The 13863-nt window shown below is 41.9% G+C and overlaps 1 protein-coding gene across 1 annotated transcript in view; it reads right to left on the bottom strand.

Moving 5' to 3' along the window:
* The window catches only part of LOC126986633 (striatin-3-like), a 28783-nt gene that overhangs the window by 5443 nt on the left and 9477 nt on the right, over positions 1-13863 (bottom strand). The window contains exons 8-14 of the mRNA XM_050842906.1: positions 9749-9833; positions 3017-3147; positions 2707-2882; positions 1804-1973; positions 1403-1570; positions 758-927; positions 62-227 (exon numbers count right to left, since the gene is read on the bottom strand). Of these exons, the coding sequence (XP_050698863.1) occupies positions 62-227; positions 758-927; positions 1403-1570; positions 1804-1973; positions 2707-2882; positions 3017-3147; positions 9749-9833 (1066 nt within the window). The remainder of the gene's footprint in view (positions 1-61; positions 228-757; positions 928-1402; positions 1571-1803; positions 1974-2706; positions 2883-3016; positions 3148-9748; positions 9834-13863) is intronic.

Raw genomic sequence — 13863 nt, 5'->3', positions numbered from 1 at the left:
AAATTTCTAGAGCAATTGTCAGAGGAGAAGCTGCTAGTTTTGTACACAAATGACCACTTACTGCCAGAGAGGAGGTAGAGGCCATTAGGATCAACTGCCAACGAGGTGACAGAGTCCAGGTGAGCTACCATAGACTGCACCAGGCGGCCACTGTTGTTGTCCCAGAAGCGGATGTGACGGTCCTCGTGGCCGGTGATGGTAAGGGGCAGCGTTGGGTGAGACACAACCTGGCAAGGAGAAAAAACAGGTTATAAGGCAATAAACAGTGATAACTAAACTGTCCTTTTTTATTATCATCCACCGCTTAAAAGCAAGGCAGGGGATAATGTTCAAGCTGTGGGGACTCAGCTCATCACCACCTTTCTACAGAAGTCAGGATATACACTCCAGACCCAAGGACACAACACCATCACTAACAGCAATTCCTGGTTAACCTTAATTGATCTTGAAAGTGCACCTGTTGCAAATCTCATGTGACTACCACTAAACAGTAGTGTTCCAAAAGGCTCAGTCCAATCTCCCTGTCTCTCTATTGTTCAGTAATTATCTTCTCTCCAAAATAAACTGTTCAATCCATTTTATGCTAATAAATCTACACTGCGTTACTGAACATTTTCTATCAAACGACCCTCAACAAGAATTTCACAACCCTAAGCTACAAACCACAGGATAGCCTCTAACCTTGCCAATATTTCTGAATGGGGAATCTGAATACATCCTAAGTCAGCAAATCCAACAGAAGACACTTTAAACTTACTCTGTTTATCTGTCGATTGATGGAGTTGCTGCCCTGGTCTGGTTCAGTGTCCAGCCGCATCACAGGCTTGCCAGTCTCCAAGTCAAAGATGACACAGTTGGCAGTATTAAAGCTGCACACAAACTGGTTACTAGATTCATACACAAAGTCAACTGAGGTGGGAATCCCATCTGAAACAAAAACAAAGAATATCAATGAACTGCACTTCTAATTCTTTGGATTTAGGAGGAGTGAACCTTGTATACAATTTCACAATTCAGTGCAGTAGCAGCAGCAGTGTTGGGCAATAGTAGCAGGGTACAAATAGTGACACTACATAGCAGAAATAGCTTTTGAGGGGCAATTAGTAGCAGTTCAATTTTTATGATGAGTAAAGAAATATTAAGAAAGCCATTACTCTAGATATTCTAAACCCTACTTGCTAGTTTTCCAGCTCCATTCTAATAAACCAGTCAAAGCACAACAATTGTCATATTAATATATACCTTTTCTACTTTCACAAATATGAGTCACATTGCTTGATTAACATTTACAAATAATTGTGCAAGGCTGAGTTATCATTATTACTCTTCAGTGCATCTTTGTGTGACTTTAGACTGAAAGTCTGTGTCTTTTCCAGTATGCAGGCAAACAAGTGAAGCAAACCTTTCTCAACAGCATAAGTGTAGAGCAAGGGATTCCGTGTGTCAGCAGACCACAATCTGACAGTGGAGTCGGCAGCACAGGAGATGAGGTGTTGCCGCTGCGGGTTAAAAGTGAGGCCCCAGACAGCATCTGTGTGCCCCGATAAACTGCCACCCACCACAGTGGGCTCTGAAAAAACATTATTGTCTTTAACAATTTACTCACTTACCATTACCTTACTCTTATATACATTTACTTTCAGCTACCTGCTCCTTCTACTTCTACACCCTCTCATAATTATCAACAGACTTCTGCAGTATTCTTTCACATTCTGCCAACAATGCTGTATCATCTGCAAATAGGCCCTGCTACCACTATTACTCATAGTGTTGAGACAGGAAATAGCCATGATGGACACTCACCATATGAGTCATAGGGATCAATGTTTGAGGAGGGGATGTTCCAAATCCGTATGGTACCATCAATGCCACCCGAGTAACATTTCTCACCATCCCCGCTCATGGCCAGGCACAACACAGGCCCCAGATGGCCGCGAAAGGTGTACACCGGCTCAACGTCCAGGGAGGCAGACCTGTGGGGGTGGATATTTAAGTGCTGGTGCTGGGTGGCAGTGCTTCAGTGATTTTTTTTTTTTTTTTCTTTTTTTCTTTCTTTTTTAGGTCTCCGCCTATTGCGCCGGTAGGCTTGCTTGAGGGGCCTGGATGGTATTCGGCCCCAGCCCATCATGGCGCAGGCAAGTGTTTATAGTGGCGCCATCTTCTCTTGGCTCATGCTGCCCCCCGGAACTCATTCTTGATTCTTGGACGGTTTCCTCTAGAGTCCGGATTGATGGGTGGTCTTCAGGACAGCATGTGGGTAATTTTAAGTCACTCAGCGGTGACTGAAAAATCTGAGGTGGTAGCGTGGGGATTCGAACTCATGTCGTCCATCACGTGGTGAATGTGGGCCCAGCACGCTACCACTTCAGCCACCGCCTACCCATATGCTTCTTCAATGATGTTTTAATGGCGGTGCTCTGGATGAAGCTTTGGTTCAATCACTCATTTAGCATTACAGGCATGTCTACCAATACATATGCACCCTTCCAATTAGTACTCATGCAAGGATGAATATTGCTCTGGAGAACTGAGCAGGTGTATAAAAGTGAGAGCTAGACTTGTTTCATTAGCATACTTGGATAAGGTGACAGGAAAGTATAATTCATAGTGACTTTTGCTTATCTCTCTTGAGTTAAATAAATGCAAGATTTTTTTTCAAACAGACTTTGCTGTTTTTAAATAACAGGTAACAACTGCGAGTCTTACTTCTTAGCTGGGACTGTTTTCTGCAAATTCCAAAGTTTAAGCGTAGCATCCTCTGAGGCGGTGATGAGGGTGGGCTCCTGGGGGTGGAAACACAGTGCCCGCACCCCATCAAAGTGGGAACGTAAAGTGTATTTGGCTGTCCAAGTCTTCCTAAAGTTTTCTTTGGTTGATGATATCTGCAGGGATAAAAACATGCAAGAATAGGTGAATATAAGTAAGTCACATACTTACGTCATTATTTTAGGATTACCTTTGATAGAAATGTACTGCAAGTCATACCAAGTTATTCCACAGCACATGACAAACTCACATCATATGAGGCATCTGCTTCATTGGTCACAGTCAGCTGTGCCAGCTCCCCAAGTCCTTCCAGGGCATCCTCCTCCCCCCCTGGACCTCCGTACGCTCTCCGTGATCCTGGGCCAAACCCCATCACACCAGCTGCAGGGGAAACAAGAGACCTTTAGTTGGAAGAACACACACTGAGGCATTAATGCAGATGCTCTACTGTCCAAGACACTTTCTGCTTGAAGGCAGCAGTATATGACAGGGTGGAGGGCTCAGTGTTGCCCTGATACACTTCACTGCTAAGCCAACACAACCACTGCTATAGAGCTTAACTACAATTAATATATTAATTTACATCATTTTCACCTGTATTTAGGCTAAATATTAACAACTCTACCCAAGAGGTAACCAGTGCTGGAAGCTGCCTTGGTTTTCAAACTTTCTGACACCCTGCTACATGACTACGTTGATCAGACAGCCTCGGTTGGTACTCATTCATAAACAGTCAACTCAAGTTTTGGATAACATTAGATATCACATAAGCATTTTGATATACATATAAATTATTGAATAAGATAAACTATACAGATACAACTTACGAGTAAAAGCAAAAACGTACAATAGGTACTGAACAAATGTTGAAACCTGAAAAATACAAGCAATATACAGTGACATATGTTCAAGCTTGCAAGCCTGTAACATAAGGAAATACCAAGATGTCCAACAGGGGGCAAGCATTGCAAGACCTCCAAACCTACTCATCACATGAGGAGCACTTTTGTCTCTTTCACTTCATGCTAAGCTCAAGCATAAAGAGGAAAGTGCCAGCAACTGAGAGGGCAAAATGCATCACCATCAACCATCAGCACCAGAGGAGAAGGAAGAGCCCAAGTAAATAATGAGCAGGTCGGCACCACTGTCTAGCCGTGTCATACTCGGCACAACTCACTCTTCCAGAACGTGAAGTGTAACACAGCCAATGTTTTCTGTAACCTTAACCTTTCATGTACTGCACCCTGGGCTTGGCAATACTTTTGGATTTTCAGAGGTAAGATGAATGCACCTTACATGGGCTATTCCTTGTTGCTAAAATGTTACATGCTATTCAAAACTCTGACTCAAGAGACACAGCACTGTCAACAAAAGCAACTGAGGGGAAGTCAAGCAACTGATCATAATAATGAGGTGTACCGCAGTGACCACCAGCACCACCAGAGGAAAAATAAACAATAAGATATACAAGATCCAAGATGACCACACCTCCTCACACTTCTTAAGCAATCACCTCAACTGCTGTTCCTGCAGACATACGGGCAGTCAGTTATTTCATTAAAATTCGGGTCGTCATGAACAGCTCGCCAATCGCTCACAAAGGTGACCAAGAATGACTTACATTAAACCTTCAGCCATCAGACCAGAACCAGTCAAGGTGATTTCAAGGGAGGTGACTGATTCCAAGTACAGTGCCCCTAGACATTCCCAAAGTGCAAAAATTTGGAATATACATAATGATTAGGAGCCAAGAAGAACCCAAAAAGATCTGCCTAATGGATGTTCTTCTTTCATTCCTTGATCTGACCATGAGTGACTGTTGTGTAGGGCAGCCATAACCGAGTGGGAGGCGTGTGGTCAGACTAAGAGGTGGTGAGCGAGGAGGGACTTACTGGTGTGGACAGTGGTGGTGGTGGTTGTGGTGATGGTGGTGGTGGTGGTGGTGGTGGGTGTGGCAGTGGTGGGTGGTGGGGAGGGGGGAGCATGCGGGGGGGAAGGACTGCCCCTCGCCCCCACCGCTGCCCGGTACCTGGCCTTTAGAGCCTCCAGGGGGGGAGGAGGCCCAGCCCAGTCCCCACGGTACGCTGACAGCCTCCCTTCCTCTGTCTCCTCCTCAATGCCTTGCATCCCCTCCTCCTCCTCCCCCTCCAACTCCGCCCTGCGCCGGGCGCCCGTCCAGTTGGCCCTACGCCCGCCCACCAGGTGCGCTACAGGGCACACCGCAGCCACCACACCACAGCAAAATAAACCATAGCTGTCAACACCACTTGTGAGGAGACCACAGGGAGGGGGAAAGAGCGCACATACGCACGCACATGCACACACACACGCACACACACACACACACACACACACACACACACACACACTGGGGTCCTTTCACACCTTGCATGTTCATTGCATCATCAAGGAATGAGGGAGGGTCCAGGAGTGGCAGGCTTGGGACCCCCATGCTCAGTAATGACAAACATGACATGCCCATTGCGGTCACTAGTTGCACATGACTGTATTAGTAGCACAGAAGCCTAAGCTGTTCATAACTTTTTTCAATAATATAAACAAAATATCTATATAAAAGTTATTTACTTAGAAAACCCTAAAAGATATTATGATTACATCCTCTGCACCCAAAACCCATCAATAAGAAAATTGTAAAAAAATAATTATCAAACCTACCACGATTCCCATATGACTGAATAGACAATTTGGGAAGTCAATTATAGAGCATATGACTTTTCAGAGAGAAAACAAATTGAACAAAAGAGAAGATGAAGCATATACTGATGCAAAGTCTGCTTATAACCAGATCTAACCATTGCTAGTCTAATGCATTTGATAATCACACAGCCATCATCCCAAGACCACTTCCTTCATAGGTAGAATGCAAATTGATCCATTCAGTGTGCAAACATTCAGAAAACTTTCCAGACACTAAAGCAAGTTAAGACGGAAACAATGTCGGTACCTAACATATTCGTGTGACCTCAAACTGCCCATCAAACAATCCTAAGAGCTCTGGGACTCCAAAGTTGATTAAGGTTACTCCTTAAGTACACAATTCACCCATCACTCGTCTAACAAATATTCAACAATTTCAGCAAGCAAACCAGAGCCACACCAGGGGATATATGGCATTCAAAACCAAGTCACTAGCTCAGTGATGCCTTAAAAAAATAACTCAAGAGATGAAACGGCTAAAGAAAATATGAACTCTCCTATATATAAAGAAGCCAAATAATAAAAATAATAATAATAATAATAATAATAATAATAATAATAATAAAAATAATTAGTGGTAGTAATATAATAATTTAAGGATACATACATTCATCGCCTGTGGCTGAGCATATAAAGACTACCCAATAATTGCAATGGACCAAGCAGTTGCAAAACAAACTCAAAAATTACTGGCTGCAGTGGGGGTAGGGGTGGGGGGAGGCTCACTGGTACATTAGTAAGGCACCGATCTTCATGCCACCTTTGGTCACACAGCGTACAGGTTTGAGTCCCAACTAAAGAAAGCTGTTAAGTTTATTTCTTCTCCAGGCCACACCCATTTCTCATGTGTTTTGAAGTCAGTCTTCTCCATTACAATCTTTCTCATTTGCTTACTAATCAATAGCTTGGCTTTCAAGAGTGATGCAACATATAAGGAAATGCATATCACGTTCATAACTGAACAACCATGATCACAGCCTGAATCAGTACGGACAATGCACAATGCTGCTTCCAACTCATACATAGTTCAAACTAAAACAAATCCATGCTCCTCTACACAGCAGCTAAGACATTCAAGTTTCTCCATAGCAATTTCAAATATCTGAATGACTTCCATGAAGCCCATTTTCTGAGAGGAAAAATTATATACTTGCACAGCAGGCCTGCATCAACAAATGAAAAGTGTTGTACAAGAAGCAACCTGCTGCTCTGTGGCCAGACCGGTGGCTCATCCTTCTTCAGTTTTCTTTATCACAAGAAACATCACCCACCATACCCTTTGGAAGGCCACCTCTCAACCCCTCACAATGCCCATGTCCCACCAGCACTGCCACTAAGCCTCAGCGTCACCTCACTCCTCATCTCTGAACACACCACACTGCCTCCGCCAGAACACAGTAACATAGAGTATGGAATGTAGGGACTCCTCAGGATGATGGCTGCCCCAACAGACTGCCAAAACAAGAAGCAAAAATGCAAAACAACACAAGGAAGCTCACGCATGAACCTAAGAGCCTACAACTAAATGACTGTTTAATCAAGCTGTTATACAGTAAACCCTCCTTTTTTCACGAGTTATAAAAGCTCTCCTTTTATAAGTCACTGATATCACAAAGCTGATCACAAATTGAAGGATGGTGTTGCTGAGGTTCTTGTGGTTGTGTTGTGCTTGGCTTAGTTTTGGTTCTTGTGGTATTGCTTGGATTCAAGCACAGGCAGAAGATAAAACTTCTTACAGGTGGTTGTGTAAAAATAAAATACAGCATGATTTATGGAATACAATCCAAATGCACACTTAAATATATCAACCCTTTATCCATTCACTCTCCTTTTACTACTTGCTTTATTGAGTTTCTGGTTATATAACTAACAGTGAAGCAAAACATTTGAAAAAAAACATGCTGCTATCTCATCAGAATGCATCATGGCTTCCAAACAACCACCCAGTAGTGTGTGCATACCTATATATATATATATATATATATATATATATATATATATATATATATATATATATATATATATATATATATATATATATATATATATATATATATATATATATATATATATATATATATATATATATATATATATATATATATATATATATATATATATACTTACCTTAAACCTCTTTTTCTATTAACATTGCATTGTTTTGCCTACCTAATTTTGAAAAGTTAACCTTAAAGACCACAGCCCCAGGAGAGGTCTCCTCTTTTGCCTATATTGGCAACTTGATTTTGGCCACAATCACTAAAGGCATAAAAAAGGAGGGTTTCCTACTTGATGGTGTTGTTCCCTTACAACCAAGCAAGCTTAGTATGAGCATGGGTCCATGAGAGGCAGAATGCGAGGTCGGTCAAGAGTTCCCACAGTCAACTAGACTGCATGATTCTAAGTCATCAAATGATTACTGAATGCAGACAAGGTTGTTCACTATGGAACTATATACAAAAATAAGGTGAAGTCAGTACCAAAATATTATGTAACAAAACACTGAGAAATACATGCAAACACATGGTAATGAAGCAGGCATGTACCGTCCTCCCTAAACTAGGTAACTCAGGCTAGCTGCAGCAGTCGCAGGTTGGTGTTTTATGACGTCACAGCAGGGCAGGATTTTAACCTTGGGAATCAACATGAACTTGGCTCTGAGATTTGTGTATGATGGGCCAAGACAGACTACAAGGGACAGTCTTAACTGATCACATTTACCTTGTAAATATTCCTCCTGCCAGTCTCCTATTGTAGCAAGTAACAAAGTGAAAAACAACTATGTAAATACCTTTTTAGTACAAAGACTAAAGGTCATTCTAATTTCATTATCATCTTTTCTGATCTTTTAGAAAAAAACAAGAACATGAGGAGACTCCAGTGGGAAGGTGAAGGAGCCAAATGGCATTAAGCAAAGTGAATCTTTCACAGCGTCCTTGTGGACCAAATGTAAATGAGTGAACATGTGTCCATGATATAGGTACTCTCACAAACAAAGACTTCCTTAACATCACCTAAATCATTTTATCACAATGAAAGGAGTTCTGTCAGCCACAAATGGAAGACAATATTTGATTTGTAAGATAAATAAAGCATAAAGCAATAAATATTCCATAGGCAGACTCAGCATTCCCAAGTTAAGTACAACTCTGGGCACAGTCAGTCATAATACTCCACCATAGAGAGTTGAGGTACAACCAAGGGATGAACCACCCACAGCCAGAAGTCACACAACTCTTCTTTCATGGGATGATGAGGTGATGAGGATTAACGACTGACTGAAAATGATGCTAACTTTTGCCACTAACTACCATTACCCAAGTGTCACGGCTAACTGAAAAATAAAATAAAGTTGTGACTTTCTACATTTTACTACGGGAATACCTCTTGTGGCTAACCATGTCTCATTAGACAGCATAGGCACAGTGAGGGATAAATAAGCTCCATCATAATTAACCACAGCTTTCATGCAATACCATGAATTAATATTAAATTTTGGGAAGGAAATGCCAATTAGTGAAATCAAGACTATACGTGTGTAAAACAGTATGTGCTGCAAAGACAATGTCCTTAAAGTATCTTTTCTACTTCACAGAGAAGGTGTCTTCCCTTGGCCTGACATCACTAGTGGGTATCCTGGGCCATCACTGGCTAGTCACAACCTACCCATGAAGCTGAAGCTACGCCAATGCACACACCCTATGGGAGAGCTCAGGGTAACCCACAACTTGCAGAAAAACATAACACCTGCAACTGTAGACAACATACACCTTCACAGAGGATGATTGCTTCATCTGGAAAACCTTTTTCTTACTTGCCAACTGAATACTTTTCATTACAAATGCAATTGGTGCCAAGAATGATTCCTTTCAATGAAAAATTACAAAGACACTGCTGTTTGTTTCCCTTCACAGGCAACCTCAGCAAAGTGAGACATCCTCCCTGCACCACCAATACAGTGCTCCTTGCACCCTGCATGGTTAAACCAAGTTTCAGTCACAGAACTTGGCTATCATACTTTGGAAATAATCCTATAGAGTAGGTAGAATCACTCAAGTGTACCCACTCAAGTAAATTCATCTCCTCAACAAACACAAACATCTCAACATCTAATTAGCTGTCCAAGGGCTCCTTCAAACTGAATCAGACCAATAAACACACATCCCATCCCTCTGGCACATAGTCTCACACACAACCACACACCCAAACACGCACAAATGAAAGTGCTGCTGCCAGGGTGTGCAAGCAGCAAGTGGTGACTTACGTGAGGTGTCCTCCACGTCAGGCAGGAAGCGAAATTCATGGTCCAGCTCCACCGAATCCCCGTCAACATCATCCACATCCAGGGTCTGAGGACACACCAGCACGGCATTAGACTGCAGCGTTAGCACAGGTATAAAAGTAGCGTATTCTTTCTGTCGTTCTTTTATAACTACTATTGCCAGTTATCTTCATCTCAATCTTGATGGATAATGAACAGTGCACCTGTATAGGTGCATAACACACCTATTTAGGTGCATAATCAATATGATTATCATTATTATTAATTATTATATTCAATTTAATTCTTTACACATACAAATGTTGAAGTGTGGAGGAGATGAAGTTTTTAAGTGGATAGTCAAGATATGTGAAGTAGCATGGGCAGAGGGGGGGGGGAGCAGACTGGACAAAAGCTATCATTGTACCAATTTACAAGGGGAAGGGCAGGAGAGGGGAGTGTGGGAGCTATAGTAGGGAGCTGAGTATACCCAGAAAGATATATGGAAGTCATAATAGAGAGGGTGCAAAGACTTACAGAAGAGAAAATCAGTGAAGAACAAGGAGGCTTCAGGAGGGGAAGAGGATGTGTGGATCAGATATTTTCTTTCAGGATGGTAGTAGAAAAAATAATAGCAAAAGGAAAGAAACTATACGCTGCCTTCATGGATTTGGAAAAAGCTTATGACAAGAGTCGATTGGATTGCATTGTGGGATGTTTTAAAGATATATGGTGTGGGATGAAAACTGCTTAGTGCAATAAAGTCCTTCTATGAGGATATATCTGACATGTATCAAAATTAGTGGAGAAACAAGTGAACATTTTGAGATAAAAGTGGGCTTAAGGCAGGGTGTGTCATGTCACCATGGTTGTTCAATATTTATAGATGGTGTTATGAGAGAAATGAAGGGCAAAGTGGGGGAAGTTGGAGTAAAAATGTACGCTGAGGGAAGGAAGTGGGTACTGAATTCAATATTATTTGCTGATGACACAGTGCTCATTGCAGAAAATGAAAGTGAATTACAAAATTTGGTCAGTGTTTTTGATAGTGTCTGTAAAAGGAGAAAGCTGAAAGTAAATGTCAACAAAAGTAAAGTGATGGTTTGGTACGGAGGGAGAGACAAGAGAAAGGGCATTGTAAGGAAGAAGGGTGGTAGGGTCTTTGGGACAAATCATGAATGGCAGAAGTGTGAGCATGGAGGTAAAGAGGGATTTGAGAAATACAATAATAGTACCAACCCTCACTATTAGTGAAATGTGGCCCTGGAATGAAAGTCAGAGGTCTAGAGTGCAGGCAGTGGAAATGAGTTATTTGAGGAGTGCTTGTGATGTGAGTAGAATGGATGGAATGAGTAATGAAAGTGTCTATGAGCGTTTTGGAATGTGTCACGTGGGTGAAGGGAAGAAGTGTGGAGTGGTGGAAGGAGTGAAGCGACAGACTTTAAAGTGGTTTGGCCACATGAAGCAAATGGAGGAGAGTAAGATAACCAGAAGGGTGTATGTAAGATAGAGGGAGGGAATGTTAGAGGATGACCTCCAGTGAAATGGAGAGATAAGGTGCAAGAGTACGATAGGGAGAGGGGTGAAAGATCCTTGAGAAACTTTGAGCAGGCAAGGAGGGAGTGTCTGGATAGAGAAAGATGAAAACTCTTCTGCCGTGACCATCCCCTGGTGGGAGCTCCTAGGAACAGGTGTCGATGAAATTATGATGACATACAAAACTGTACAATACCTATATTACCTAATGACCCAATGAATATGAGGCAACATAGTTAATCCAAATTTGGTCATAAATAAAAAATAACTAAAATAAATAACAATGAAATGCTACATGACTTCAATTATTGTCATGAATAATCTCAAACAACAAAAAGAACTAGTTTTCACAACTTTCACAAGGTACGGTAACCCTTTCATGCTTGCTATAAACATTTTGACTGACCTTTACACCTCCAATTTCCTGGCTTCTTTAGATAAGGAGATAAGATTATGCTACATACTAATCCTGACTGTTAAATCAAAACTTACCTTAAATATAAAATAAACACCCCTCATACAACTGTCAATAGCCATTACTCTCCTGCAAACTCTATTATTATTTTTTCTTTGTTTTCCCCCAGGAGGCAGCACAAGGATAAAAAAAGACATGAAAAAGCCTACTGGTGCTGCTTCCACAAATAAAGGACAGTGAAAGTAGTTAAAAGAGAATCAAAATCCATTGGAGGTGTCCTGATACTCCCCTTATTAAAGTGTTCAACTCATAGGAAGAAGAAAACACAGACAAAAGAAGGCTTTTTCTGAGTTTATCAGCCAAAGGGATGAAAGAATGATGCTGGTTAACTTGAAATTTGGATAGCATAGGGGTGAGCTGGAGTAGAAAGTTATGTGCAGTGGGGTCACGGAAGGAGTGGAGGAATGCAATTAGCAAGTTCAGAGATGCAGTTATCATGAAAATATTGATAGAAGATAAGGAGGCGACACTGCAGCAGAATTTAAGAGGTAGAAGTCTGTTAGGAGGGGGAAGCTGATGAGAAAACCCCTTAACTCTACTCTATCCAAAGGGGTTATGTGTGTGGAGCCCCCTACACACACATGAGATGCATACTCTATATAAGGGCAGACAAGAACCTTGTATATGAATAGCACCTAGGAAGGGGAAAAAAATGGTAGACTATACAGAACACCTAACTGCGAGGCAGCTGGTATAGTAAGAGATGATATGCAGAGTTTCCAGTTGAGATTTTGAGTTATGGACAGACCAAGCATGTTAAGTGTCCTTAACCCGCATAGCCCCGCTGACGACTCTGATCCGTCGTGTATGTGTGTAACACGCAGCCCCGATGACGCCTCTCCGCCATCACAACTTCTCGACCCTCTGTCTCCATACATAATGATCATAGGGTTTTTATATTCACACATAATGAGTCAGGCTACAGGGCAAGTATACACTACTTAGAAACTTACTCCCCCTCTCATATGTAACTCGCAGTAGAATATCCTCAGACCATGCTTTGTACAGGGGGGGTGCAAAAATGTCTGACTGCACTCTATGCCCCGGCCAGGGAGAGGTCATTCCCTCCCAAGATGGGGCTTTAGAAGTGGTGTTAGTCTGATGAGTACATTGGCAGAGCCTCTGATGCCTCTTCCAGGCAAGAATATGTCCCTGCAGCAGAGGATTTGGAGGAAATGGAGCCTTCAATCTTACCTACGTCCCGATGTTGTTTCAGCGTGAGTGCACACTCGTACCCTCCATCACCACCCCACCATCACCTCAGATGATGATGATGATGATGACCTTTTTCCATGTTTCGGGAGTTAGGTACAAACTATAAGCATCACAGCTGGCTGGCAGAGACACAACAAGGCTGCCCTGTCACCATTACAACCAACATGCAACTAAGTTGTTGTGCCAAAGTTTCACAGAAAGAAGAGTTGCATGTTACTATAAAAACTGTATCTGTACTCTGAAACATTATAAGGGCATTGTGCTGTGACTCCTATGTGCCACATACAACTCTCATGTTATGTAGGAAGAAACCACTGCATGACGTTTGATGCTGACGGATACCTGGCAACGCCGCACCTCCCGCCCTGCCACTAGGGATGACACACAGAACACACCCTCTCTCAGTAAGTATGTTCTGCGTGTTCTGTGGCTATGGTGAGTGATTTTATGTGCTTCAGGTGTTATAACTACGTCATTCCAATAGATTTTCAAGAAAAAATTATCAAAAAAATTGGCAGGTCCGAGTGTTACCGCACTACGTATTATTGGTGGGGCTCAATGGGTTTAAAAGGAGGAGATTGATGTCTGGAAAACTGTGTCTAGTTGTCAGGTGGAGAAATAGAGTTTTTGAAGCATCAAAGAACATCAACTGTGTCTAGTTGTCATGTGGAGAAATTGACTTTTTGAAGCATCAAAGAACACCAAGTTCCTTCTGTCCTATTCAATAATGATAGTAAGATCAGAGGTTAAGAATTCTGTAGTTTCCAGCCTTGAGTTTTGCAACTCCTGTTAGGGGGGTCTTTTGTTAAAAAAATGTTGAGTAAAGCAGAGTAGTTAGGAGAGTGGATAGGACAGTTTGTTTTGGAAAGATCATTATGAACAATAGAGTGTA

This window comes from Eriocheir sinensis, chromosome 62 (assembly GCF_024679095.1).
Source record: "Eriocheir sinensis breed Jianghai 21 chromosome 62, ASM2467909v1, whole genome shotgun sequence".
Lineage (NCBI taxonomy): Eukaryota > Metazoa > Arthropoda > Malacostraca > Decapoda > Varunidae > Eriocheir > Eriocheir sinensis.
This window is presented reverse-complemented; position numbering and strand designations above follow the sequence as displayed.